Raw genomic sequence first — 27,888 nt, forward strand, 5'->3', positions numbered from 1 at the left:
ACCGTATCTGGGGCGCTGTCTACGGGGAAGGGCTGGGCAAGAGGTCCGAGAGGTGGTCGGAAGGTAATAAGGCAACAGGGGGGAGTCGGAGGTCCCCCTATTATTTATTAGTCACAGATGGTATGGCCCCTGCGCTGAGTGGCCTCCTCGGACTGGGGGACTCGGCCCCGCGAGCAGCTGGGAAGTGGAGCCGCTTGCGGGCTGTACCACCTGGAGCGGGGAGTAGGCCAGGGACAGACTATACAAGCCTAAGGGGAATGAAATGTTTTCTTAAACATTTAGGGAGAGTCACAACAGTTTGACAAATACGGTGCTCTCTGAGAGAACTGGATGCGGAAAACAAAAATTTGTCTTCTCCATGATCACCCCCACAAGTTGTGTGGGAGTGAGTTGGGTCCCGTGGCTGCCACTGATTGGTTGCGATAAGTTACGCGGCCCAATAAGAAAAAGAAAGTACCTTTGCTGTCCTATAGAAAGGGGAAAGCAGGTGAGTGGTTGTTAGGGGCGGACAGCTGCGTTGCCTAGGCCCTGGTCCCGCTCCAGTTGGCTGAGAGTAGGGAAAGCTCAGTCCTTGGGCGAGTGATCCCTGGCTGGCCTCCGGGAACGTTTGCCGCGCCAGGACAGGGAGGGACAACCAGGTGTACCCGAGACTGGGAGATTAATTCCTGCTAATCTTGGGACGGAAGTGTTCTGTTTGTTCAAAGGAATTGACTTCAGCGTCGCAGGCCTGCCCGCATCTCAATGTCTGATTTTGCTGTCCATGTGTTGTTCAGCTCTGAGCCATAAGCAAGACCCCCACTGGTCCTGGGCTGCACTGTATTTTAGTTCGTGTCTGGGTCGCAGCCAACTAAGCCTGCTGATTAACAAAATGGAGCTAATGCATCCACTTTGTGCCTTGCGTTTTCCTCCGTCATCTCATTTAATCATCAATCACTAAGGTTTATGAGCTAGGGGGTGCTACCCCCTCCCCCGAAACGTGGGTAAATTGAAATTCAAAGGCTTACCAAAACCTGTCCTAGGATTGGCGCCAGGTCTGTCTGCCTCTAAATCTCTGTGCTGTTGGTCTCAGCCATCTTCCCTGCCACCTGTTGACTTGACAGTTTCAGCTTATAACCAGTCAGAGTTGGCTTCCCCGTAAGGCCACGTATAACTTTTTTTTCCCCTTTTCTTTTTATTTATTTATTTATTAATTTTTGCGACAGGGTCTTGCTCTGTCGCCCAGGCTGGAGTGCATTGGCGCCATCAGGGCTCATTGCAGCCTCGACCTCCCGGGCTCAAGCGATCCTCCCACTTCAGCCCCACAAGGTGTTGGGATTACAGGCGTGAGCCACAACACCTTGCCTATCTGTAACTTTCTAGTGACTGCATCCAATGGTTGGCTTTCAGCCCTTGCTTGACTCAACCTCTCTCCCCTTCTTGAAAGTCTCCTCCCTAAGCTTCTGTGATCCACATGCCTCTGCTCCTCTTTTCTCTCTGGCTATGCATGTGTCCTCTTCTCTTTACCTGATGTCCTTCTCTTTACTTTTCCTGAATGATTTCCTCTGCTCCAGTCCAGCCCCTGACCCAGGTGCTGATGATTTCCTTGTGTGGTCTCCAGCCGGGATCTATCCTGCTTTTAAAACAGTTCAGTGTCCCTAGACACTGTCTGCACCCCAGCTCCGGAAACGGGCATCATGCTCACTATCTGCCCCCACATCCAAACTGGTAATTAAGTCATTTATTAGTTAGTCTACAAATATGGATCAAGTGTCTCCTGTTCTAGGGACTTAGGATGTCAGTGAACAAAATATAGATCTCTACCTTTGTGGAGCTTATCCTAGTAGATGTGACAGCAAACCACAGACATAAGTGAAAAATCTAATACGCTGGAAGATGATCAGTGCTATAGGAAAAAAGTAGAACAGAATAAAGGGGATCAGGATGTGGTGGGGTACTTGAAGCTGGTTGCAGTATCAGCGAGGATAATCGGGGTAAGCTTCCTTGAGAAGGTGACATTTGAGTAAAGACTTAAAGGAAGTGAGGTTATGAGCCAAGTGGATGTCTGGGTAAAGAGTTACAGCTCAATAAAGGTGGAGCAGTGCTGCTTTGTTGAAGGAGATGAGTGTGGCTATAGTGGAACTAGTGAAGGGTGCGTAGGCAAGAGGCCAGGGCAAGATCGCATTGGCCATCACAGGGACCCTGGCTTTTCCTCTGAGTGACGTGAGAAGTCATTGGAGGGTGCTGAGCAGAGGTGTGACATGCTCTGACTTAGGTGTAATAAAGTCACTCCAGGCTGGGTGTGGTGGCTGACCCTGTAATCCCAGCACTTTGGGATGCCGAGGTGATTGGATCACGAGGTGAGGAGATCGAGACCATCGTGGCTAACACGGTGAAACCCCGTCTCTGATAAAAAAACACAAAAATTGGCCGAGCTTGGTGGCGGGCGCCTGTAGTCCCAGCTACTCCGGAGGCTGAGGCAGGAGAATGGCGTGAACCTGGAAGGCGGAGCTTGCAGTGAGCTGAGATCGTGCCACTGCACCCCAGCCTGGGCAACAGAGCGAGACTCAGTCTCAAAAAAAATTAAAAAAAAAAAAAAGTCACTCCAGCTCCTGTGTTGGAATAATCTGTAGTGGGGAGGAAGGCAAGTGTGGGAGCAGGGAAACCAGTTAGGAGGCTCTTGCGGTGCAATAGGCAAGAGAGGACATCCTGTGGGTTCTACCTCCTGAGTGTCTCTAGAATTCATTCTTTCCTTGCCATTTTCACTGCCAGTGTCCTAGTCCAGACCATCATCATCTCATGCCTGGGAAAATGCAACAGTCCCCTTTCCTGTGCTTTCCTCCTCATCCGTTTTCCATAGAACGGCCAGAGAGATCTCCTGACACCTGAGCTCACGTCTTGCCTTCCCTCCCACACTCTGCCCTTCAGGCATAATGCCCGGTTGTGGGGTCTCAGGTGTACCATCCCTACCATGCCCCAGGCAGGCCCATCACCTTTTGCATATGTCTTTCCTTCTCCCGGAACGTCTTTCTCCTCAAATATCACAAAAAGCATTGCCTACTTCCTCAGGCTGGGGTGGAGTGCATGCCATCATGGCTGGCTAATTAAAAAGAATTTTTTTTGTAGCTACAAGGTCTTGCTATCAGGCCCAGGCTGCTTTTGAACTCCTGGGCTCAAGCGATCCTCCTGACTTGGCCTCCCAAAGTATCGGGATTACAGGCATGAGCCACCATGCCTCGACAAAAAGCAGTTGTACTTCTAAGTACTAACAATAAGCAATCAGAAATTGAAAATTTCAAAATACTATTTACATAGCTTCAAAAAATCAAATGTTTGGCCAGTCGCGGTGGCTCACGCCTGTAATCCCAGCACTTTGAGAGGCTGAGGCGGGCAGATCACTTGAGGTCAGGAGTTTGAGACCAGCCTGGCCAACACGGTGAAACCCCTTCTCTACTAAAAATACAAAAACTAGCCAGGCGTGGCCGGGCGTGGTGGCTCATGCCTGTAATCCCAGCACTTTGGGAGGCTGAGGCGGGCGGATCATGAGGTCAAGAGATCGAGACCATCCTTGCTAACACGGTGAAACCCCGTCTCTACTAAAAATACCAAAAAAATTAGCCGGGCATGGTGGCAGGCGCCTGTAGTCCCAGCTACTTGGGAGGCTGAGGCAGGAGAATGGCGTGAATCCAGGAGGCAGAGCTGGCAGTGAGCCGAGACTGCACCACTATACTCCAGCCTCAGTGACAGAGCGAGACTCCATCTCAAAAAACAAAACAAAACAAAACAAAACAAAACAAAACAAAAAACTAGCCGGTCGTGGTGGCACGCGCCTGTAATCCCAGCTACTCCGGAGGCTGAGGCAGGAGAATCACTTGAAACCAGAAGACAGAGGTTGCAGCGAGCTGAGATTGCGCCACTGCACTCCAGCCTGGGTGAAAGAATGAAACTCCATCTCAAAAAAAAAAAAGCAAATGTTTAATAATAAAATATAATCAAAGATGTGCAAGACCTGTACACTGAAAAGTATAAAACATTGCTGAAAGTAAAGATCCAATAAATGGAGAGATATACTATATCCATGGATCAGAGCACTCCATACTCCTATGATGTCAATTTCCCCCAAATTGATTTATAGGGTTAATGCCATTCCAATCAAAATCTCAGTAGGCACTTTTAAAAAATTGATGCTGATTCTAAAATATGTGAAAATTCAAAAGACCTATAATATCCAAGACAACCTTGCAAAGTATAAACAAAGTTGGAGAACTTATACTACCTGATTTTAAGACTTATTATAGGCTGGGCGTGGTGGCTCATACCTATAATCCCAGCATTTTGGGAGGCTGATGTGGGCGGATCACCTGAGGTCAAGAGTTTGAGACCAGCCTGGCCAACATGGTAAAACCCTGTCTCTACTAAAAATACAAAAATTCGCTGGGCGTGTTGGTGCGCGCCTGTAATGCCAGCTACGCACCTCTAATCCTAGCTACGCGGGAGGGTGAGGCAGAAGAATCACTTGAACCCCGGGGGCAGAGGTTGCAGTGAGCCAAGATCCCACCATTGCACTCCAGCCTGGGTGATAAAATGAGACTCTGTCTCAAAAAAAAAAAAAAAAAAAAAAGACTACTATAAAGCTACAGTGATTAAGACAGTGTGGTTTTTGGTGTAAAGATAGACATGTAGGTTAGTGAAACAGAATGCAGTCCGGAAATAGAATAACATTTATATTCATTTTCTTTTTTTTTTTTGAGACGGAATCTCGCTCTGTCGCCTAGGCTGGAGTGCAGTGGAACCATCTCCGCTCACTGCAAGCTCCGCCTCCCGGGTTCTCGCCATTCTCCTGCCTCAGCCTCCCGAGTAGCTGGGACTACAGGCGCCCACCACCACGCCTGGCAAATTTTTTGTATTTTTAGTAGAGACGGGGTTTCACCGTATTAGCCAGGATGGTCTCGATCTCCTGACCTCATGATCCGCCTGCCTCGGCCTCCCAAAGTGCTGGAATTACAGGCGTGAGCTACTGCGCCCCGCAATATATTGATTTTCAATATAGGTAACAAGGCAATTCAATGGTGAAAGATGATTTTTCTTTCTTTTTTTTTTTTTTTGAGACAGAGTCTTGCTCTGTCACCCAGGCTGGAGTGCAGTGGTGTGATTTTGGCTCACTGAAACCTCCACCTCCTGGGGTTCAAGCATTTCTCCTGCCTCAGCCTCCCAAGTAGCTGGGATTACAGGCGCGCGTCACCACACCCGGCTAATTTTTGTATTTTTAGTAGAAACGGGGTTTCACCATGTTTGTCAGGCTGATCTCGAACTCCTGACCTCAGGTGATTCACCTGCCTCAGTCTCCCAAATTGCTGGGATTACAGGCATGAGCCACCATGCCCAGCCGAAAGATGATTTTTCAACAAAAGTGCTGAAATAATTGGATATCCATATGAAAACAAAAAACCTCATTCCCTACCTTGCATCGTATACAACACTTAACTTGAAATGAACCGTAGGTCTAAATGTAAAACCTAAAACTGTAATATCTCTAGAAGAAAACAAAAAAATCTTAGTAATGTTGGGTTAGGCAAAAATGTCTTAAATAGGATACAAATAGCATAAACTATCAAAGAAACAAATTGATAAATTGGATTTAATCCTAACTAAACACTTTATCTGTTCAAATGACAGTTAAAGGGAGAAAAATTGGGAGAAAATATTTGCCAAGCGTATATCTGACAAAGGACTCATATTGCAAATACATATTCTTATAACTTACTAATAAAAAAATGAAAAGCTAATACAAAATGGGCCAACATTTTGAGCAGACATTTAATCAAAGATAGTCAGATGAGAATAATCCCATAAAATGTGCTCAACACCATCAATTATTAGATAAATTCTTTGAAAGCAATGCCATACTATTAGTACTAGAATAGTTAAATTAAAAAGATGTCATACAAAGTGGTGGTAATGATGTGGAACACCTAGAATTATCTTAGATTGCAGGTGGGAATACAAAACGGTATAGCCATATTGAAAAAAGGTTCGGTAATTTCTTATAAAGTTAAGTATACATTTACCATATGACCCAGCAATTCCGTTCTTAAGTTACCCAAGATAAATGCAAATATATGTTCATAGAACTAGTGACAGAGAGCATCTCAAGTAGTTGCCAGGGACAGAGGCTGGGGGAGAGGACAGATTGCTCTATGGCACAAGCAAACTTTTTGGATAGTGGAAACATTCTCTGTATCATGGTAGTGGTGGTAATTATCTGACTTATACATGTTTGTTAAAGCACACCAAATTGTGTAAGTGACTAATCTTATTGTATGTTAAAACTGGCAAATCTTATTATATTAACATACAATTATATCTCAGTTAAGTTGACATAAAAGTTGTTGAAAGCAAACTTACATTTTGACCTGGATTTTCCCCTTTCAGGAATCTATCTTGTTAAAGAGCTTGTACATGACCCCAAAGATTTTAAGTCCAAGGATGATTGCCACAGCATTGTTTGAAATAGTGAAACAAGACAATAGAACCACATATCCATTAGGGAGAGAATGGTTAGGTCTGTCTTTTAAATTTTTATTTGTTTGTTTGTTTACTGTATTTTTTGTAGAGTCAGAGTCTTGCCATGTTGCGCAGGCTGGTCTCCAACTCCTGAGCTCAAGCAATCCTCTCAGCCTTGGCAACATAGTGAGACCCCCCTCCTACAAAAAATAAATTATCCAGGTGTGGTGGCCGGTGGCTGTAGTCTCAGCTACTCAAGAGGCTGTGGTGGGAGGATTGCTCAAGCCCAGGAGTTCAAGGCTGCAGTGAGCTATGATCCTAAGATCATGCCACTGCACTCCAGCCAGAGTGACAGAGAGAGACCCTATCTCTAAAAGAAAGAAAAAGAAAAGAAAATGGTTAATAAGCACAAAAAAAATGTGAAACATCACTGGTCATTATGGAGATGTAAATCAAAACCATAGAGAGATGATTTCATACCCACTAAAATCATTGTGATAAAAAAAAGACCAACAATAACAAGTGTTGGCAAGATGTGGAGAAATTGGCACCCTTATGTGTTTCTGGTGGGAATGTAAAATAGTGTAAATGCTTTGGAAAACAGTTTGGCAGTTCTTCAGTAAATTAAACATAAAATTACCATATGACCCAGAAATTCTTCTTCTAGGTATATGTTCAAGAGAACTGAAAGCATCTGGTCATACAAACACTTGTACAAGAACATTCGTAGCAGCATTATTCATAATAGCCAAAAAGTACAAACAACCCAAATGTCCATGAATGGCTAAACAAAATGTAATGTACCCACACAATGGAGTATTATTTAGCCATAAACAGAAAGGAAGTACTGCTTCATGCTACAACATTGATGAACCTTGAAAACCCTGTGCTCAGTGAAAAAACCATTCATATCACTGCACTTATGTTACATGTCCAGAATAGACAAGTCCATACAGACAGAAGTAGTTAGTGGTTGCCAAGGGCTGGTGGCATGAGGAATGGGGCCTGACTGCTAATTGGTATGGGGTTTATTATTTGAGGAGTGATAAAAATGTTCCTGAGGAGATAGTGGCTATGCTTGCACAATTTTGTGAGTATACTAAAAATGACCGAATTGTACACTTTATTTATTTTGAGACACAGTCTCGCTCTGTTGCGAAAGCTGGAGTGCAGTGGCGCGATCATGGCTCACTGCAGCCTGGAACTCCTGGGCTCAAGTGATCCTGCCACCTCAGCCTCCCAAGTGGCTGACATTACAGGCAAACGCCATCATGCCTGGCTAACTTTTTTTATTTTTAGTAGAGACAGAGTCTCACTCTGTTGCCCAGGGTGGTTTTGAACTCCTGACCTCAAGTGATCCTTCCGCCTCAACCTCCCAAAATGCTGGGATTCAAATGTGAGCCACCACACCTGGCTGAATTGTACACTTTAAAATAATGAATTGTGGTATGTTAATTACATCAATAAAATAGGTAAGGAAGTAACAAAGACAAAATAGAAATTAAGAAAATAGAGGACAGGCACAATGGCTCACGCCTGTAATCCCAGCACTTTAGGAGCCTGAGGCAGGCGAATCATGAGATCAGGAGTTTGAGAAGAGCCTGGCCAACATGGTGAAACCCTGTCTCTACTAAAAATACAAAAAATTAGCTGGGCGTGGTGGGGGCCACCTGTAATCCCAGCTACTTGGAAGGCTGAGGCAGGAGAATCACTTGAATCTGGGAGGCAGAGGTTGCAGTGACCTGAGATTGCGCCATTGTACTCCAGCCCGGGCAACAATGCGAGACTCTGTCTAAAAAAAAAAAAAAAAAGAAAAGAAAAAAGAAAATAGATAAAGCTAAAATAGAATACACAAAGTTGAAAGCTGGCTCTTTGAATAAACTAATAAGAATGACAAATCTCCAGAGAGACTGGTCAAGAAAATAAGGTTTGCACAAGCAGACAATATAATGAATGAAAACAGCAATAAACAGACACAGCAGAAATTTAAAAATAATGAGCATGCAGTAGGTGCAATTTTATGGCAATAAATTTGAAAATTTAGGAGAAATAGACAATTTCCTAGAAAATAAAAGATGCGCTAAAACTGACCTAAGACACAACAGAAAACATGAATTGATAAGTATTTTTAAATTTTATTTTATTTTTGAGATGGAGTCTTGCTCTGCCGCCCAGGCTGGAGTACGGTGGCGTGACCTCGGCTCACTGTAACCTCCACCTCCTGGGTTCAAGCGATTCTCCTGCCTCAGCCTCCCAAGTAGCTGGGACTACAGGCGCCTGCCACCACGCACAGCTAATTTTTTGTATTTTTAGTAGAGACAGGGTTTCACCATGTTGGCCAGGATGGTCACCATGTTGGCCAGGATGGTCTCCATCTCTTGACCTCATGATCCACCGGCCTCGGCCTCCCAAAGTGCTGGGATTACAGGTGTGAGCCACCACGCCCAGGCTTTTTTTTTTTTTTTTTTTTTGAGACAGTGTCTTGCTCTATCACCCAAGCTGCTGGAATGCAGTGGCATGATCAGGGCTCGCTGCAGCCTCAAACTCCTGGGTTCAAGTGATCTTCCCACCTCAGCCCTGCAGAGTAGCTGGGACTACAGGCATGCGCCACCGTGCCTGGCTAATTTTTGTATTTTTTGTAGATAGGGGGTTTTGCCATGTTACCCTGGCTGGTCTCAAACCCCTTGGCTCACGCGATCCACCTGCCTTGGCCTTGCAAAGTGTTGAGATTACAGTCATGAGCTGCTGCGTTCGGCTTAAAAGTTTTTCAACATTTTTGACAACAACATCTGGATTCTCACATTCTCCCTCCATGAAAGAGAAAATGAGGAACTATTCTCTCTCTTCCATGGTGGAACACTCCAGGTACTCCCAGCCTGGAAGGCCAGACCCTCCAACTTTCCCTGAATGACCCCCCCACCAAGAAGTGTGCATTGAATGTGGGACTGACCACACATGAGGTCAGTTTGTTGGTCTATCTAGACTGCCTTTGGACTTCCCTTGCCTCTGATCTCATTCCTTTAATTAACAAACATTTACTGAGGGCCTACTGTGTTCAGGCCCCAGGCCAGGTTCTGAGGACATTGTGGAGAACAAAATACATTCCCTGACCTCATGGAACTTTCAGTCTCATGGTAGAGAGATCCACAAGCTAATTGCAGGTTATTTGACTATCTGCTGAATGAATGCATTAGTGGAAGAATGAATGAGTAAAAGCTACATTGTCCAAATTCCTGTCCTGTCAGAATTGATGTTGACATTCTTTTTTTTTTTTTTTGAGATGATCACTTACTTTAACAACAGTACATATACCATGTTATCGCCATGAAATGTAAATTCAGGTTAGACAAGAAAATTTCACAAATGTAATAACATTCTATAGTTTATAAAAGTTTGGGTATACTGTCTGGCCAAACCAGCTTGCTCATAAGTCATTAATCAATTCCATTATAGGTAATTTGATTAGTTTAATGTTTGTAATTCTTATGGAAAAAATAAGCAATGCATACATTTAAAAAGTGTTCATTGGGCTGGGCACGGTAGCTCATGCCCGTAATCCCAGCACTTTGAGTGGCTGAGGCCAGCGGATCACGAGGTCAAGATCGAGACCATCCTGGCCAACATGGCGAAACCCCGTCTTTATTAAAAATATAAAAATTAGCCAAGCATGGTGGTGTGCACCTGTAGTCCCAGCTACTCAGGAGGCTGAGACAGGAGAAGTGCTTGAACCCGGGAGATGGAGGTTGCAGTGAGCTGAGATCACACCACTGCACTCCAGCCTGGTGACAGAGCGTGACTCCGTCTCAAAAAAAATAAAATAAAAGGTGCTCATTTACCTTTGCATGAGTGCTTAAATACATATTTCTATCTCAAGATGACATTTAAAAATTATTCAGATATAACAGCAGCAAAAATATAATTCTGCAATTACAAAATAACTAAACTAGAATCCATAAGTTATTCTCGTGTTCACAACTGTGATTCTTTAATAAATACCACTACTATGCAGCTATAATGTAAGCTTTCTAGATTTGGTTTAAACACACACACATAGATACTGTCAGTTGTGGGAAGCTTTACAAGTTTTATTCCATGCACTTTTTACACAGAGTTCTGAAAGAGCCAGCCAGTCCACAAGACAGGCAGAAAAAAAGTTAAATTAACTAGGGCAAATAGGACTCTTATATAACATCTGAAACATGTGAGATCCTGCAGCAAACTGGGAGTACTTCAGGGTTGGCTTGTTATCTCCTTTAGAACTTAAGTTCATCTTCACAATTGAAGAAGGTGGACATTTCAACACCATCTAGTGCATTTAGGTGACATGTTTCTTTTATGCTAACTTGATTTCCTTGAATGACCTAGTTAGTAAACTAGTCACTAGTAATTAAGTCACCAGGCAAATCAAGCCTGCAAGAAAGGGAGCCGATATTCAAAATGCTGTGTTACCATCTAAACCCACTCAAATAGTTTATTTTCCACAATAACACATAACTTCAATAATGAGATGTCTAACTAAAGCAAGCTCCTCCAACAAGACCAAGACAGCATCTCTTCTTCTAAGGCTTAGGTTTTGCCCAGAATTCTCGATACATGGAATAGCCCATACCAACAGTCATTGCTCCTACAACAAAGCCTTGGGCTGCCACACGCATGTGGATCAGATGAAGGGATATTTGCGTATTTCCCCTGCTCTTCAATTTGTATAATCCACATGTAACAAGTGCTGCAAAACCTGCTATTCCAACGGGTACCAATCGTGTCTCTTTAGCTTTACGAATAAGTTTGGATCCCTGAGCTTCATCATATGAAGAAAGGGAAACATCTGTGTCTGTTGATATAATGACTGCTTGAAGAATCTCCCAGCTGGGTGCAGTGGCTCATTCCTGTAATCCCAGCACTTTGGGAGGCTGAAGCGGGCAGATCACGAGGTAAGGAGATCGAGACCACCCTGGCCAACATGGTGAAACCCCATCTCCACTAAAAATACAAAAATTAGCTGGGCATGGTGGTGCCAGCCTGTAGTCCCAGCTACTTGGCAGGCTGAAGCAGGAGAATAGCTTGAACCCAGGATGTGGAGGTTGCAGTGAGCCGAGATTGCACCATTGCACTCCAGCCTGGGCGACAGAGCGAGACTCCATCTCAAAAAAAAAAAAAAAAAAAAAAGAAGAAGAAAACCTCTCACACCTGATGTCAACATTCTTTTAGTTAACATTTAACATGTTTTTCTTGAGCGCCAAGTATGTGACAGATTTAGAGCAAGGGTTTTTACAGGGCATACAATGTAACACCCTGTCTTTCCCTGCCCAAGTTTAGTACCATCTGAAAAACAGACACATAGGATAGAGATAAAAATGTTACTTCTGTAACCAATAGAGTTGTTGAGAAAATGCCATTTGAAGTCCCTGTACCTGTCCCAGAGCTGCACAGACTTGCCCACTCTGCTCCCAAAGGTTTCTCCTTCTTTTGATGTAGGGTAGGCAAGCCCCCAAATTGGGGCTTAGCCTGGGAGGGTTCTTGGCTTTGTCCAGGAAATAATTCCAGGGTGAGCCAGTGCTGTTAGACAGACACTTTTAGTGAAGTGGCAGTGCACAGCAGCAGCAGATGTACTGTTCCTTGCACACCAGGGCTACCCCGAGTAGCAGCTCAGAGGCAGTTCTGCAGTCATATTTATACCCACTTTTAATTATATGCAAATTAAGGAGCAGATTATGCAGAAATTTCTAAAAATAAGGTGGTAACTTCTGAGTCGTTTGGTCATTAACACAGAAAGAGGCAGTAACTTCCAGGTGTTACCATGGCAATGGTAAACTGACATGGCACACTGGTGGGTGTGTCTTATGGAAAGCTGCCTCCACCCCATCCCTGTTTTAGCAAGTCCTCAATTTGGTCTGGTGTCCCAGCCCCACCTCCGGAATTGAGACCTGCCTCCTACCTCACTTTGGGTCCCATACATAGTTGCTTCTAACAACTTCACCAAGAAAAGTCTCTTTTCTACTTCTTGGGAGGGGTGAGTGAGAGAAAGTGGAACAAGGCCACTTTTCTGCAGTGTTAGTTACTCCAGAAAAGGTCCACCATGTGGAAACAGATATAATGAGAAATAATCCTTAGTTTGTGTTAATCAAACCCGGTCAGTTATCCAACCAGTCAATTCCTCAATCCAAGCAGCATGAAACTGCACTCCTAGTTAGGTTTGTGGATTCTAAATGCTCATAAATTCCTTATCCCGTCCCTCATGGAAAGGTGGGGTTTACTTCTCCACCCCCTTAATTCTGGACTTGGCCTATGACTTGCTTTGAACCAGTAGAATATGGTGGAAATGAAGCTGTGCCCAATTCTGGGCTTACCCTTTAAGACAGAACTGGCAGCTTCTGTTTTCTTCTCTTGGAATTCAGCCACCATGCTGTGAGGAAGCCCAAGCAGTCCTGTGGGGAGGCCCATGTAGAGGAGAATCAAAGCTCCATTCTTAGCCTTTTGGGTAAGATCAAGTGTAGTATCTGTTCTTATCAGTTTAATATCTGATATGTCCTCTATTCGAGGACACAATCTATATTAAATAGATTTTTGGAACTAAGAGATGGAATAGGAGCTTGCCCCACCCACTCCACACATTTACCTAGCATTGCAGTACCTCCAGGAACAGTGTACCCCTAAAGGGAGATAAAGTTTAAAAATGAAAAAAATAGGGAATAAAAAGCTCTAGCCCTACCATCCAATTGGCTGGGGGAATTTAAATAAATAAATAAATAAATAAATAAATAAATAAATAGCTCTAGCCAGCATCAATTTGCCAGCCATTGGAGTGCACCATCTTTGAAGGGTCCTCCAGTTCCAAGGATGGAGCTGGAGGCACAAGAAGAGCTGCCTCAACCAGGCCTTGCCCAAATTGCATAATGGTAAGAAAATAAATGATTGGTATTGTCATAAGCCTCTAGGTTTGAGAGTGGCTTGTTTCACAGCCCTAATCTAATTTGACTCCCTGTTCTCGGCCCCAGACCCAGGGCCTGCCACAGAATAAGAACTCAGGGAGTGTTGAAGAAGTGAGTCAACAAATGATTGGGCTGAGCGTGGTGGCTCACGCCTGTAATCCCAGCACTTTGGGAGGCCGAGGCAGGTGGATCATCTGAGTGAGGTCAGGAGTTCAAGACCAGCCTGGCCCACAGGATGAAACCCCATCTCTACTAGAAATATAAAAATTAGCCAGGTATGGTGATGCGCGCCTGTAATCCCAGCTACTCAGGAGGCTGAGGCAGAAGAATCACTTGAACTCAGGAAGTCGAGGTTGCAGTGAGCCAAGATAGCACCACTGCACTCCAGCCTGGCTGACAGAGTTAGACTCTGTCTCAAAAAAAAAAAAAAAAAAAAAAAAGATTGGATTGGCTAAGTGGATGATGGATGATTGAATGGTTGGATAAGTGAATTGTGTTAAGCCTGACAGGTCTAGAGTGATGAGCTGTGGCAGAATCAGGGGCTCAGAGTCCAGTAGCTTCAAGGAGGATGAGAAGCCATCTCTGCTGGAATTGTTATAAATAATTTCCTGGGAAGGGTCCCTGGCAGATCTACTTGGAGTGGCATTGTCACAGGCGGTGCATACTCAGCTGCTCAGGTGAGACACTAACTGCAAGCCCAGAATCTGGAAAGCTCCACAGTGCAGTGGGCCCAGCCTTACTATCCCTGCTGGAACCACACCAGCAGAAGGAGTGCCCGAGGGCTGCTACCTGTCTCCCTTGACTCCACTTAGTTCCAAATGTAAGTCTCACATGATTGAAACTGTGGAAGGAGGCTGGGTGCGGTTGCTCTCACCTATAATCCCTGCACTTTGGGAGGCCAAGGGGGCGGATCACCTGAAGTCGGGAGTTCAAGACCAGCCTGACCAACATGAAGAAACCCCATCTTTACTAAAAATAAAATTTAGCCAGGCATGGTGGCACATGCCTGTAATCCCAGCTACTTGGGGGGCTGAGGCAGGAGGATCACTTGAACCCAGGAGACAGATATTGCAGTGAGCCGAGATCACACCACTGCACCCCAGCCTGGGGAGCAAGAGTGAAACTCAGTCTTTAAAAAAAAAAAAAAAAAAAAAAACCCAGAAGGAATATATGTAACTCAAGTTTTTTTTGTTTTTTTTTTTGTTTTTTTTGTTTTTTTTTACCGTTCCAGCCTCTGTGGTCCAGGCAGCCAGCTGGGAGAAGGCTGAGACAGATGCTCAGTGACAAGTGTGAGCTTGCTAATCTGACAAAGGCCTTTCTAAGGGGGCATTTGGATTTCCGCATGATCTGCTTCCAGCCTGCCTCCTAACCCCACCAAATCCTCATCATGCACTTTGTTATTTATTTATTTTTGAGACGGAGTCTCACTCTTGTCGACCACGCTAGAGTGCAGTGGTGTGATCTCGACTTACTACAACTTCCGCCTCCTGGGTTTAAGCAATTCTCCTGCCTCAGCCTCCTGAGTAGCTGGGATTACAGGCACCTGCCACCATGCCCAGTTAATTTTTGTATTTTTAGTAGAGATGGGATTTCATATATTGGCCAGGCTGGTCTCGAACTCCTGACCTCAGGTGATCCATCCACCTCAGCCTCCCAAAGTCTGGGACTACAGGCATGAGCCACCTTGCCCGGCCCTCATCATGCACTTTGTATTGTGGTCAAACTTAACTTGTCTCATTCCCCAAACTCTGCTTGCCTCTTCAGCCTAGCTATCTTCACTTTTGCTCAAACCTATATAAAGTAGCATGCTTTTCCCTTTCTTCTTTGTCTGGAAAATTCTTAGTGCACACCCTTACACATTTCCAGCATCAGCCATGAACCTGAGTGAGTGTCTCCCCACCACATGGTGCCTACAGCATTTGTCCCTGTGTGAACACAGCCCCTATGACCCTGCATTATAATCACTTCTGTGTCTGTGACATCCTTCAGGGCAGGGCTGAGAATAATAAATGTTGGGCAGTTACAGTTTTAACCTTTATGTCAATCCTGAGTCAGGTACTATTATCATATCGGTTTCATAGATGAAGAAACTGAGGCTCAGAGAGATTAAGTAACTTGCCTGAGGTTTGCCCAACTAATAGGGAAAGACAAAGTCAAGATTTAAGCCCAGGTCGGGTGCGGTGCCTCACGCCTGTAATCCCAGCACTTTAAGAGGGCAAGGGTGGGGGGATCACCTGAGGTCGGGAGTTCAAGACCAGCCTGGGCAACATGGTGAAATCCCATCTCTACTAAAAATACAAAAATTAGCCAGGCATTGGGGGTGGGTGCCTGTAGTCCCAGCTACTCGGAAGACTGAGGCATGAGAATTGCTTGAATCCAGGAGACGGAGGTTGCAGTGAGCCAAGACTGTGCTACTGCACTCCAGCCTGGGTGACGGAGTGAGATTCCTTCTCAAAAAAAAAAAAAAAAAAAGACTTAAGCCCAGACAGGGTGGCCCCATGGCCCTTCTCTCAACCCCCGCGCTTTGTAACAGGTCCATTTTCTCATCCCCATGGCAACTGTCATTTTATTACTGAGAAAACAGATATTCTTGAGGTTACAGAAAGGAAGAAAAATAAGAAAAGAAAACAGATGTTCGAAGAGGCTAAGAAAGTCAGCCAGAGTCACCCTGCTGGCGTGTGGCCGGGAGGCACTCTATCTACTTCTCTGACACTGCGCTGCACCTCCAGTGAGGGCCTGTGGTGACTTCTTCCTCCTATCGAAGCAGTGTCTCGGGGCTGAGTCATTCCCAACAGTTTCTGTGCAAAGCCAGGGAACAGCCACCTCGGGCCCCTTGGCAGGCTGCCACCCTAGGCAGTTGTCTCGAGTCTGGGTGTCCTCGGAGGGCAGAGCAGGGGCAGGAGGCTGATGTCCCTTCCCTCTGCCAGGGCACGGGCAGCCGGGCAGTGAGGCCACATTAGGATTCAATTCAGGCTGGCCTGAGCATCTGAGAAAGGGAAGTAGGATAGAGGGGCAGGCTGGGGACAGATCCATGGGCAACATGGATCACCCAAGACTAGTACAAAGAAAGGGGCTGGGGCACTAAGGTACAGATTGGGCAATCAGCACACAGTATGTGCCAGGTGCAGGGCTGGGTGCTGGGATTCCAGGGTGAGCAAAAAGACACCTACCCTCATGAGACTCCTGCCCAGTGCAGGAAATTCAGGGCACATACCTTTTCTCCTACCGCTCACACCTGCTCCTCCTGCCTCCTCATTTTTCCTTCCAGCTAGAATGGGTGGAGTTTCCCTCTTCCCATTCATTCACTCTATTATTCACCCAAGTATTTATCCAGTGCCCACCTTGAACCAGGTCTTGTTCTAAGTGTCATGAATGTATTAGCAAATGAAATAGAAAAAAGTCCCTTCCCTTATGAAGCTTACAGAATACTAAAGACAAAAAATAAACCAGGAAGCACGTAGAGAAGTGTAGAGAAGTGATGACTTTGAGAAATCAAGAAGGAAGAGGAGTCGAGCAGAAGAGGAGGACCCAGAAGCTTTGAAAGGAAGAGAGAGGTTGGGCATGGTGGCTCATGCCTATGATTCTAGCACTTTGGGAGGCTGAGGCGGGAGGATCACTTGATCCCAGGAGTTTGAGACCAGCCTGGGCAACATAGTGAGACCCTGTCTGTATAAAAATAAAAAATAAAAAAGAAAGGAGGAGAAAGATGGCTGTTCCATTCTAGTAGGAGAGGAGGCAGAGAAAGTGTGTACAGGTGCAGATTCAGGTAAAATAGAGGAGAAGAAAAAGGGAAAGAGGCTGGGCGCAGTGGCTCACACCTGTAATCCCAGCATTTTGGGAGTCCAAGGGGGGTAGATTGCTTGAGCCCAGGAGTTCAAGACCAGCCTGGGCAACATGGCGAAACCCTGTCTCTACAAAAAATTAGCTGGGCTTGGTGGCACGCACCTGTGGTCCAAGTTATTCAGGAGGCTGAGGTGGGAGGATGGCTTGAGCCCAGGAGGCAGAGGTTGCAGTGAGCAGAGATCGAGCCACTGCACTAAACAGCCTCGGTGACAGTGAAACCCTGTCTCAAAGCAAAGAAAGAAAAAGAAAAAGGGAGAGAAGTCATGTTGGAGCTTTGCAGAGAGAGGAGAGGGTGTGATTAGTTACCTCAGAAAGTGGAAATGTGATTCTGAATGACATTTTTGTAAGAAAAAAAGTGGAAATGCGAAGTTTCTAGACATCTGCAGTGTGATTGCCAGGGAACATGAATGGCCAAGGAGTTTTGTAGCTGAGTTGAAAGTGAAACAATCCTCTGGCTGTCTGATTTCCTCTTATTCCAGTACAGGCACCAAGTAGGATGGTTCAACCAGGGCTTGAGTCTCCCAGGTGAGGTGGTTTTAGGAATGTCCATGCATTCTAGATGCTCCTCCTTTCTTTCTCTCTCTCTTTCTCTCTCTCTCTCTCTTTCTTTCTTTTCTTTTTTAGACAGAGTCTCGCTCTGTCACCCAGGCTGGAGTACAGTGGCACGATCTCGGCTCACTGCAACCTCTGCCTCCCGGATTCAAGTGATTCTCCTGCCTCAGCCTCCTGAGTAGCTAGGATTACAGGTGCATGCCACCACGCCTGGCTGATTTTTGTGTTTTTAGTAGAGATGGGGTTTCACCTTGTTGGTCAGGCTGGTCTTGAACTCCTGACCTCATGTTCTGCCCGCCTTGGCCTCCCAAAGTGTTGGGATTACAGGTGTGAGCCACCGCGCCTGGCCTGATACTCCTCCTTTCAAGACATGGAACCTCGCTCCCCTCCCGCGAATGTAAACTGGACTTAGTGACTCACTTCTAAAGAATAGAATCAATGAAAGTGATGGTGAGAGACCTAGGAGAGCTGGCACAAACACACTTTGGCTTCCTGTCTGCACTGTCTCTTGGATCTCTTGCTCTGGGGAAGCCAGCTGCCATGTCATGAGACACTCAGCAGCCCTGTGGACAGGTTCACATGGTGAGGAACTGAGGCCCCCCGGCCAATAGCCGTGTAAGTGAACCACCTGGGAAGGCGATCCTCCAGCCCCACACAAACCCTCAGAAGACGGTAGCCCTGGCCAGTATCTTGACTGCAAACCTCACGAGAGACTGTGAGGCAGAACCTCCAAGTTAATGCTCCCACATTCCTGATCTACAGAAACTGTGAGATAATAATTTTTTTTTTCATTTAAACCACAAAGTGTGGGGTAATTTTTATTTATTTAGGGCAAAGCTGACACATTCCAGATAAGGCTCCCAAACTCGAGATGCTGTCTCAACAACTGGCCCAAAGGACTTTCTGCGCAGCCACTGCCTCTCCTGCTGCTCCTTGCCTCAAGTCCCCTACTACGTGGTGTGATATGCACTTGTGGGGTCTAGTTCACTGCACATGGCAAGATGCACTCTCTGCAATCCTTGAGATTGTTCAATTTTCTCCTGTAATCTGTTAAGGGGGCAAATCAGATTCATCAGTTTTCTCGTCTCTAACCTTGCATTTTTAGAATAAATCCAGCTTTGGCACACTGCGTTCTCTTCCTATATATTACCAAATTCATTTTGCTAATAATTTGCTTAGGATTTTTCCATCTGTGTTTATGAGCCTGCAGTATTTCTTTCTCATGCAGTCTCCATTAGGTTTTCATGTCAAGAACACTACCCTTATGACATGTGGAGGGGAGGTCCTTCTTTTTTTCAATACTCTGGAAGAATTTATACAAGATAGAATTATTTGTTTTTTCAATGTTTGGTTAATCTTACTGGTGGAGCCATATAGGCCTGGAGTTTTCTTTGTGGTAAGACTTTGTCTACTTATTCAATTTGTTTAATGTTATAGGACTAATCAGGGTTTCTATTTCTATTTGTTTTAGTTTTGGTACACTATATTTTTCTGTAAGGTCTTGTTCATTTTTATATACATCTAAATATAAAAGGGCTCTTCAAAAAGCTCATGGAAAATGCATCTTATGAAAAAACAATGCATGAATTTCAAAAATTTTTGGTGCCAAAATAAACTCATACTAACTTGTTATAACATGTCTGGGGCCGGGTGTGGTGGCTCATGCCTGTAATCCCAACAGTTTGAGAGGCCAAGGTGGAAGGATCACTTAAGCCCAGGAGTTCAAGACCAGCCTGGTGGACAAAGTGAGACCCTGTCTCTATTACAAATTTAAATTTTTTCTTTTTTCTTTTTGAGATGGAGTCTTGCTCTGTTGCCCAGGCTGGAGTGCAGTGGTGCGATCTCGGCTCACTGCAAGCTCCACCTCCTGGGTTCACACCATTCTCCTGCCTCAGCCTCCCAAGTAGCTGGGACTACAGGCGCCCACCACCACGTCTGGCTAATTTTTTATATTTTTAGTAGAGACAGGGTTTCACTGTGTTAGCCAGGATGGTCTCGATCTCCTGACCTCGTGATCTGCCTGCCTCAGCCTCCCAAAGTGCTGGGATTATAGGCGTGAGCCACCACGCCTGGCCAAAAAAAATTTTTTTTAATGTCTGGGTTAGGTGCAGTGGTTCATGCCTGTAATCCCAGCAGTTTGGGGGGCCAAGGTGGGTGGATCACCTGAGGTCTGGAGTTTGAGACCAGCCTGGCCAACATGGTGAAACCCTATCTCTACTAAAAATACAAAAATTAACCGGATATGGTGGCTCACGACTGTAATCCCAGCTACTCAGGAGGCTGAGGCAGAAGAATCACTTGAACATGGGAGGCAGAAGTTGTGAGCTGAGATTGTGCCATTGCATTCCAGCCTGGGCAACAAGGGTGAAACTCCGTCTTAAAAAAAAGAAAGAAAGAAACTGTGGAAGGAATATCTGGAACTCATGCTTCTTTTTTTTAACCATTCCAGCCTCTGTCGTCCAGGCAGCCAGCTGGGAGGAGGCTGGGACAGATGCTCAGTGCCCAGCGTGGGCTTGCTAATCTGACAAAGGCCTTTCTAAGGGGACATTTGGATTTCTGTATGATCCGCTTCTAGCCTGCCCACTAACCCTGCCAAATGCTCATCATGCACTTTGTTATTTGGTTTTTGTTTTTTGAGTTGGAGTCTCACTCTTGTCGACCCAGGCTACAGTGAGTCGAGATTGCACTACTGCACTCCAGCCTGGGCAACAGAGTGAGACTCCATCTCAAAAAAAAAAGGGCTAGGCGTGGTGGCTCGTGCCTGTAATCCCAGCACTTTGGTAGGCCGAGGCGGGCAGATCATGATATCAAGAGATCAAGACCATCCTGGCCAACATGGTGAAACCCCGTCTCTACTAAAAATACAAAAATTAGCTGGGCATGGTGGCGCGCATCTGTAGTCTCAGCTACTCAGGAGGCTGAGGCAGGAGAATCGCTTGAACTTGTGAGGCGGAGGTTGCAGTGAGCCGAGATCACGCCATTGCACTCCAGCCTGGTGACAGAGCAAGACTCAGTCTCAAAAAAAAAAAAAAAGAGAGAAATATAAAAAATAAAAAAAAAATTTTAAATGTCTGAACAGGATCTAGTTTAAAACTAAAGACATCAGTTTTAAAATAGTCCCTATGAAAGGAACATGAATTATACTAAAATTGAAGCAAGAACAAAGATGAAATTTATGGTGAAGCATGGGTGGAAGGATGAAGAGATCACTGATGCTTTTTGAAAAGTTTATGGAGACAATGCTCCAAAGAAATCAACAGTTTACAAGTAGGCAACTTGTTTTAAGAAGGGATAAGATGATGTTGAAGATGAAGTGTGCGGCAACAGATCATTCACAACAATTTGTGAGGAAAAAATCTTACTGGTGCTCTAATTGAAGAGGACCAATGATTAGCAGAAATGATAGCCAACACTAAGCCACCTTAATTAGTTCAGCTTATACAATTCTGACTGACAAATTTAAGTGAAGCAAACTTTCCACTCAATGGATGCCAAAACCATTGCATTCAAATCAGTTGCCGGCAAGAGCAGAGCTTTGAATGGAAATTGTAAACAAGCGGGATCAAGATCCTGAAACATTTCTTTGAAGAATTGTAACAGATGAAACATGGCTTTCGCAGTAGGATCCTGAAGACAAGGCACAATTAAAGCAATGGCTACCAAGAGGTGGAAGTGATCCAGTCAACTCAAAGGCAGACCAGTCAAGTGCAAAGGTGATGGCATCAGTTTATGGGGATGCTCAAAACATTCTGCTTGTTGACTTTCTGGGTGGCCAAAGAATGACAACATCTCCTTATTATGAGAGTATTTGGAGTAGCCAAAGCTTTCTCAGAGAAACACCCAGGAAAACTTCACCAGAGAGTCCACCGTGACAATGCTCCTGATCATTCCTCTCACCAAATAAGGTAAATTTTGTGAGACTTTCAATAGGAAGTCATTAAGCATCTGCCTTATAGTCCAGATTTGGCTCCTTATGACTTATTTTTTTTTCTTTTTCTTTTTTCTTTTTTTTCTTTTTTTGGAAACAGAGCCTTGCTCTGTCGCCCAGGCTGGAGTGCAGTGGCGTGATCTCGGCTCACTGCAACCTCCACCTCCTGGGTTCACGCCATTCTCCTGCCTCAGCCTCCCGAGTAGCTGGGATTACAGTCGTCTGCCACCACGCTTGGCTAATTTTTTGTATTTTTTAGTAGAGACAGGGTTTCACCATGTTAGCCATGATGGTCTCGGTCTCCTGACCTCGTGATCCGCCTGCCTTGGCCTCCTAAAGTGCTGGGATTACAGGCGTGAGCCACCGCTCCTGGCCTGGAAAAAAAAAAATCTTTAAAGGGCACCTATTTTTCTTTTCTTTTTTTTTTTTTTTTCTGAGATGGAGTCTCGCTCCATCCCGCATGCTGGAATGCCGTGGCACGATCTTGGCTCACTGCAACCTCTGCCTCCCCAGTTCAGGTGATTCTCCTTCCTTAGCCTCCTGAATAGCTGGGACTACAGGCACACGCCACCACACCCAGCTAATATTTTGCATTTTTAGTAGAGATGGGGTTTCACCATGTTGGCCAGGCTGGTCTTGAACTCCTGACCTCAAGTGATCCTCCCCCCCTTGGCCTTCCAAAGTGCCGGGATTACAGGTGTGACCCACCATGCCCAGCCGAGGGCACCCATTTTTCTTTAGTTAATATAAAAAAACTGTGTTGACATGGTTAAATTCCCAGGATCCTCATTTCTAAAGAGATGGACCCAATGATACCATTGCTCACAAAAGTGTCTTAGTCTTGTTGGAGGTTATGTTGAGAATCAAAGTTTATTTTTTTTTAATTTTAATTTTATTTTTATTTATTTATTTATTTTTTTGAGACGGAGTCTCACTCTGTCACCCAGGCTGGAGTGCAGTGGCACCATCTCAGCTCACTGGAACCTCTGTCCTCTGAGTTCAAGCAATTCTCCTGCCTCAGCCTCCTGAGTAGCTGGGATTACAGGCGCCTGCCACTGTGCCCAGCTAATTTTTATATTTTTAGTATATAAAACTATATATATAGTTTTGGCCAGGCTGGTCTTGAGCTCCTGACCTTGTGATCCACCCGCCTCGGCTTCCCAAAGTGCTAGGATTACAGGCGTGAGCCACTGCGCCCGGCCTATTTTTTTTATTTTTATCTTTTAATTCAATTTTTCTACAAACTTTTTGAATATACAGGTTGAGTATCCCTCATCTGAAATGCTTGGGACCAGATATGTTTCAGATTTTTTTTTTGAATGCTTGCATATATAATGAGATTTCTTGGGAATGAACCCAAGTCTAAACACAAAATTCATTTATGTTTCATATACACCTTATACACATAGCCTGAAGGTAATTTTATATATGTCATGTCAGTGCTTAAAAAGTTTGGATTTTGGAGCAGTTTAGATTTTAGATTTTCAGATTAGGGGTGTTTGACTTGTATTAAATTAATATGTATTCCTTACATAAAATATAAATATAAAACTTGGCAGGCTGGGCGTGGTGGCTCACCCTTGTAATCCCAGCACTTTGGGAGGCTGAGGTGGGCGGATCATGAGATCAGGAGATCCAGACCATCCTGGCTAACACAGTGAAACCCCATCTCTACTAAAAATAAAATACAAAAAATTTGCCGGGTGTCGTGGTGTGTGCCTGTAGTCCCAGCTACTTGGGAGGCTGAGGCAGGAGAATGGCGTGAACCCAGGAGGCGGAGCTTGCAGTGAGCCGAGATTGCACCACTGCACTCCAGCCTGGGCAACAGAGCGAGACTCCATCTCAAAAGATAAAAAATTAAAAAAAATTAAAGTTGGCATAAAGTTGTTCATGATATACTCATATTTTTATTATCTAACATCTAAAAAGGAGTTATATATCCTTTTTCATTCTTGTTACTATTAATTTGTGCTTTCTCTTTTAAAAATTATTCTGAATCAATCTTGCCAGAGGTTTGTCAGTTTTATTGGTTTATCAAAGAACCAAATTTTGACTTTTCTAATTCCATTGTGTTTTCAATTTTGTTAATTTCTGTTCTCATCTTTATTATTTAATTCCTTCTACTTTCATTAGGTATATTTTGCCATTCTTTTTTTAAAAGATATTTATTTTGAAATAAGTTTAGGCTTAATAAAAAGTTGCAAAAACAGTGCAGAGAGTTCCTGTATAGTTTCCACCACACTTCTCTTAATGCTAACATCTTACACAACCATATGACAGTTATTGAAACCAGGAAATTGAGAATTGATATAATATTATTAGCTAACTTTACAGACCTTATTTATTTATTTATTTATTATTTTGAGACAGAGTCCTTCTCTGTTGCCCAGTGCAGTGCGTGATCTCGGCTCACTGCAACCTCCGCCTCCTGGGTTCAAGGAATTCTCCTGTCTCAGCCTCCCAAGTTGCTGGGACTACAGGCACATGCCACCACACCCAGCTAATTTTTTTTGTATGTTTAGTAGAGATGGGGTTTCACCATATTGGTCAGGCTGGTCTTGAACTCCTGACCTCAGGTAATCCACCCGCCTCAGCCTCCCAAAGTGCTAGGATTACAGGCGTGAGCCACCGTGCCTGGCCCAGACCTTATTTTAATTGTGTCAGTGGTCCCACTAATGTCCTTTTCCTGGTCTAGATTCCAATCCAGGATTCTGGATTTTGTGTAATTGCTCTATTGGTCATTCATTCTTGTGTAACAATTACCCTAAAATGTAGCAGCTTCAAACAACAAACATTTCTTATCTCCTGGTTTCTGTGGATTAGGAATTTGGGAGCTGCTTAGCTGGGTCTGTCAGGGTCTCTGACTAGGTAGCAGTCATGAGGCCAGCCAGGCTGGGGTCATCTGAAGGCTTCACTAGGACTAGATCTGCTTTCAAGATGGTGCCCCAAGGCTGGGCGCAGTGGTTCACGCCTGAAATTCCAGAACTACTGGAGGCCTAAGTGGGCAGATCACTTGAGGCCAGGAGTTCGAGATCAGCCTGGCCAACATTGTGAAACCCTGTCTCTGCTAAAAATACAAAAGTTATCCAGGCATGGTGGTGCACACCTGTAATCCCAGCTACTGGGGAGGCTGAGGCAGGACAATTGCTTGCACCTGGGAGGTGGAGGTTACTGTGGGCTGAGATTGTGCCATTGCACTCCAGCCAGGGCAACAGAGACTCTGTCTCAAAAAAAAAAAAGCAAAATGGTGCCCCACACAGCAGCAGGAGCTTCAGTGTCTTGCCAGGCGGGCTTCTCCACAGTGTTGCCTAAATGGCCTTATGACAGGAAGCTGGCTTTTCCCAGAGAACGTAGCAGATTTCTCAGAGAAAGTAAGGAAGCTGCAAAGTTTTTGATGGCCTAGCCTCAGAAACCACACTGCAGCGTTTCCACCATATCCTATTGGTGTACAGGTCAACCCAATTACATGAATCCCAGGCTGATTCAGGGGCCACCTTGGAGGCTGTCTGCCACAGGCATCATGTCTCCTTAGTCTCTTCCACTCTGGGACAACTTCTCAGGTTTCTTTCTTTCTTTTTTCTGAGACAGGGTCTCACTCTGTTGCCCATCCTGGAGTGCAGTGGCCTGATCACAGCTCACTGCAGCCTCAACCTCCCTGGGCTCAGGCGATCCTCCTACCTCAGCCTCCCAAATAACTAGGACTACAGGCACGTGCCACAACACTTGGCTAATTTTTTAATTTTTTATAGAGATGGGGTTTCACTATGTTGTCCAGGAGTCCAGGCTGGTCTCAAACTCCTGGGTTCAAGCGATCCGCCTGCCTCGCCCTCCCAAAATCCTGGGTTTGGAGGCGTGAGCCCCTGCACCCGGCCTCTGGTTTCTTCTTCTTCCACGAATTTGTCACTTTTGAAGAGTACCGGCCAATTAATTCGTGGAACATCCCTCAATTATTTTGTGTTTATGTGATGTTTGTAATGTTTAGTCTGAAGTTATTCATTTTCGACAAGAATACCAGAGCAGTGAATTGTGCCGTTCTCAGAGCCTCATAGTACATGGCACATGATGTTGACATGCCTTATAATACTGGTGATACTAACTTTGATCATGTGGTATCTCCCAGGCTTCTCCACTGTCAATTTACTCTTTTCCCCTTTATTTTAGTCTGTTTCTGCTGCTATAACAAAATACCCAAGGTTGGGTCATTTATAAACAATAGAAGCTTTTTTTTTTTTTTTTTTTTGAGATGGAGTTTTGCTCTTGTTGCCCAGGCTGGAGTGCAATGGCACAATCTCAGCTCACTGCAATCTCCACCTCCTGGGTTCAAGCGATTCTCCTGCCTCAGCCTCCCAAGTAGCTGGGATTACAGGCGTGTGCCACCACGCCTGGCTAATTTTTGTATTTTTAGTAGAGACAGGGTTTCACCACGTTGGCCAGTCTGCTCTCGAACTCCTGACCTCATAATCCGCCCGCCTCAGCCTCCCAAAGTGCTGGGATTACAGGCATGAGCCACTGCACCTGGCAGCAATAGAAACTTATTTGTCACAGTTCTGGAGGCTTGAGGTCCACGATCAAGGTGCTGGCATGTTTGGTTTCTGGTGGGGGCTGCTCTCTGCTTCTAAGATGGCACCTTGTTGCTGCATCCTCCAAAGGGGACAAACTCTGTGTCCTCACAAAGCAGAGGAACAGAAGGGCAAAAAAAGGGGCAGAACAATGCATGAAGCCTCTTTTATAAGAGGTTTATCCCATTAGCCATGCATGGTGGCACACGCCTGTGGTCCCAGCTACTTGGGAGGCTGAGGTAGGAGGATCTCTTGATCCCGGGATGGGGAGGTTGCAGTAAGCAGAGATTGCTCCACTTCACTCCAGCCTGGAAGACAGAGCAAGACCCTGTCTCAAAAAAAAAAAAAAAAAAAAGGCCCCACATCTTGATACTATCACATGGGCAATTAGTTTCAAAATGAATTTTGGAGGAGACAGAAACATAAACATTCAAACCATAGCACCCTTTGTGATTAGTAAACGTTGTGAGGTGCACCTTGAGTGTATGCAAATATCTTCTTTCGCATCATACTTTCACCCACTAATTTTAGCATCCACCAATGAATGATTGGGGCCTGCAACAATTATTACTGCGGTGTTTGTCTAGTGGTGATTTTCTATTTCCATTACTTCTCCTACATTTATTTAAATTCTACTGTGCAGAGGAGTTGTCACTTCTCTCTCAGTTATTTACATATATCAGTATAAACTCATGGATAGTTATTTTATCCTGTGGGTAATAATTTATTGCTATCATTACTTATTTTGTTGCTCAAATTATCCCAGATTTGGCCCTTGGGAGCTCCTTCAAGTTGACTCTTGTGTCCTTTTGAAGTATCTCCATGACTTTGTGAGACTACTTCCTTACTTTCTGTCACTACATGATGTTCCAGACTCATATTATCTCTGCCCCAGCCCTGAAATGAACTATTTCTCCAAAGAGTCTAGATTCCTTTTATTACAGAATGGAATTTTTTTTTTTTTTTGACTGAATCTCTCTCTGTTGCCCAGGCTGGAGTGCAGTGGTGCAATCTCGGCTCACTGCAACCTCCGCCTCCCAGGTTCAAGCAATTCTCATGCCTCAGCTTCCCCAGTAGCTAGGATTACAGGCAAGCACCACCAAGCCTGGCTAATTTTTTGTTTGTTTGTTTGTTTTGAGACCGAGTTTCTTCGCTCTTGTTGCCCAGGCTGCAGTGCGATGGCGTGATCTCAGCTCACCGCAACCTCCGCCTCCCGGTTTCAAGTGATTCTCCTGCCTCAGCCTCCCGAGTAGCTGGGCTTACAGGCATGCGCCACCATGCCCGTCTAATTTTTGTATTTTTAGTAGAGATGGAGTTTTGCCATGTTGGCCAGGCTAGTCTCGAACTCCTGACCTCAGGTGATCCACCTGCCTCAGCTTTCTAAAATGCTAGGATTACAGGTGTGAGCCACTGTGCCCGGCCGGTAGGTAACTTCTTGAACATAATCCTTTCCTGAGATCATCAAAACTTCTCCAAATTTATTATTCAGTTTAGTTGCTTTCCACTCAGCCAGTCTCTGCTGTCTGTACATTTCAATGGCATGTTCATCCTCCTCATCAAATTTGTCTACATGATCCTCCAGCTCTTCCAAATTCAT

The 27,888-nt window shown here is 44.9% G+C and overlaps 1 protein-coding gene and 1 non-coding gene across 2 annotated transcripts; one reads left to right on the plus strand and one right to left on the minus strand.

Moving 5' to 3' along the window:
- Window positions 1-93: 93 nt before the first annotated feature.
- LOC100986400 (HIG1 domain family member 1A, mitochondrial-like) lies at window positions 94-27,888 on the minus strand. Its single transcript, XM_063608319.1, has 2 exons — window positions 27,821-27,888; window positions 94-11,346 (listed from the first exon to the last, which is right to left on the minus strand). Exons 1-2 carry the CDS (start codon window positions 27,886-27,888, stop codon window positions 11,040-11,042), a joined length of 375 nt encoding a protein of 124 aa, XP_063464389.1. The 3' UTR covers window positions 94-11,039.
- On the plus strand, window positions 12,939-13,133 carry LOC112441329 (U2 spliceosomal RNA). The gene has a single exon (XR_003029258.1). It is a non-coding gene; the product is annotated as a U2 spliceosomal RNA (small nuclear RNA).

The sequence above is a fragment of the Pan paniscus genome, chromosome 9 (assembly GCF_029289425.2).
Source record: "Pan paniscus chromosome 9, NHGRI_mPanPan1-v2.0_pri, whole genome shotgun sequence".
Classification (NCBI taxonomy): Eukaryota; Metazoa; Chordata; class Mammalia; order Primates; family Hominidae; genus Pan; species Pan paniscus.

Bases quoted from the DNA above. Each gene is read 5' to 3' on its own strand.
- LOC100986400 (XM_063608319.1), bottom strand. From the start codon at position 27,888: ATGAATTTGGAAGAGCTGGAGGATCATGTAGACAAATTTGATGAGGAG. The intron at 11,347-27,820 runs GTACAGACAGCA...CACTGCACCCAG, and splicing joins GATGAACATGCCATTGAAAT to CTGGGAGATTCTTCAAGCAG.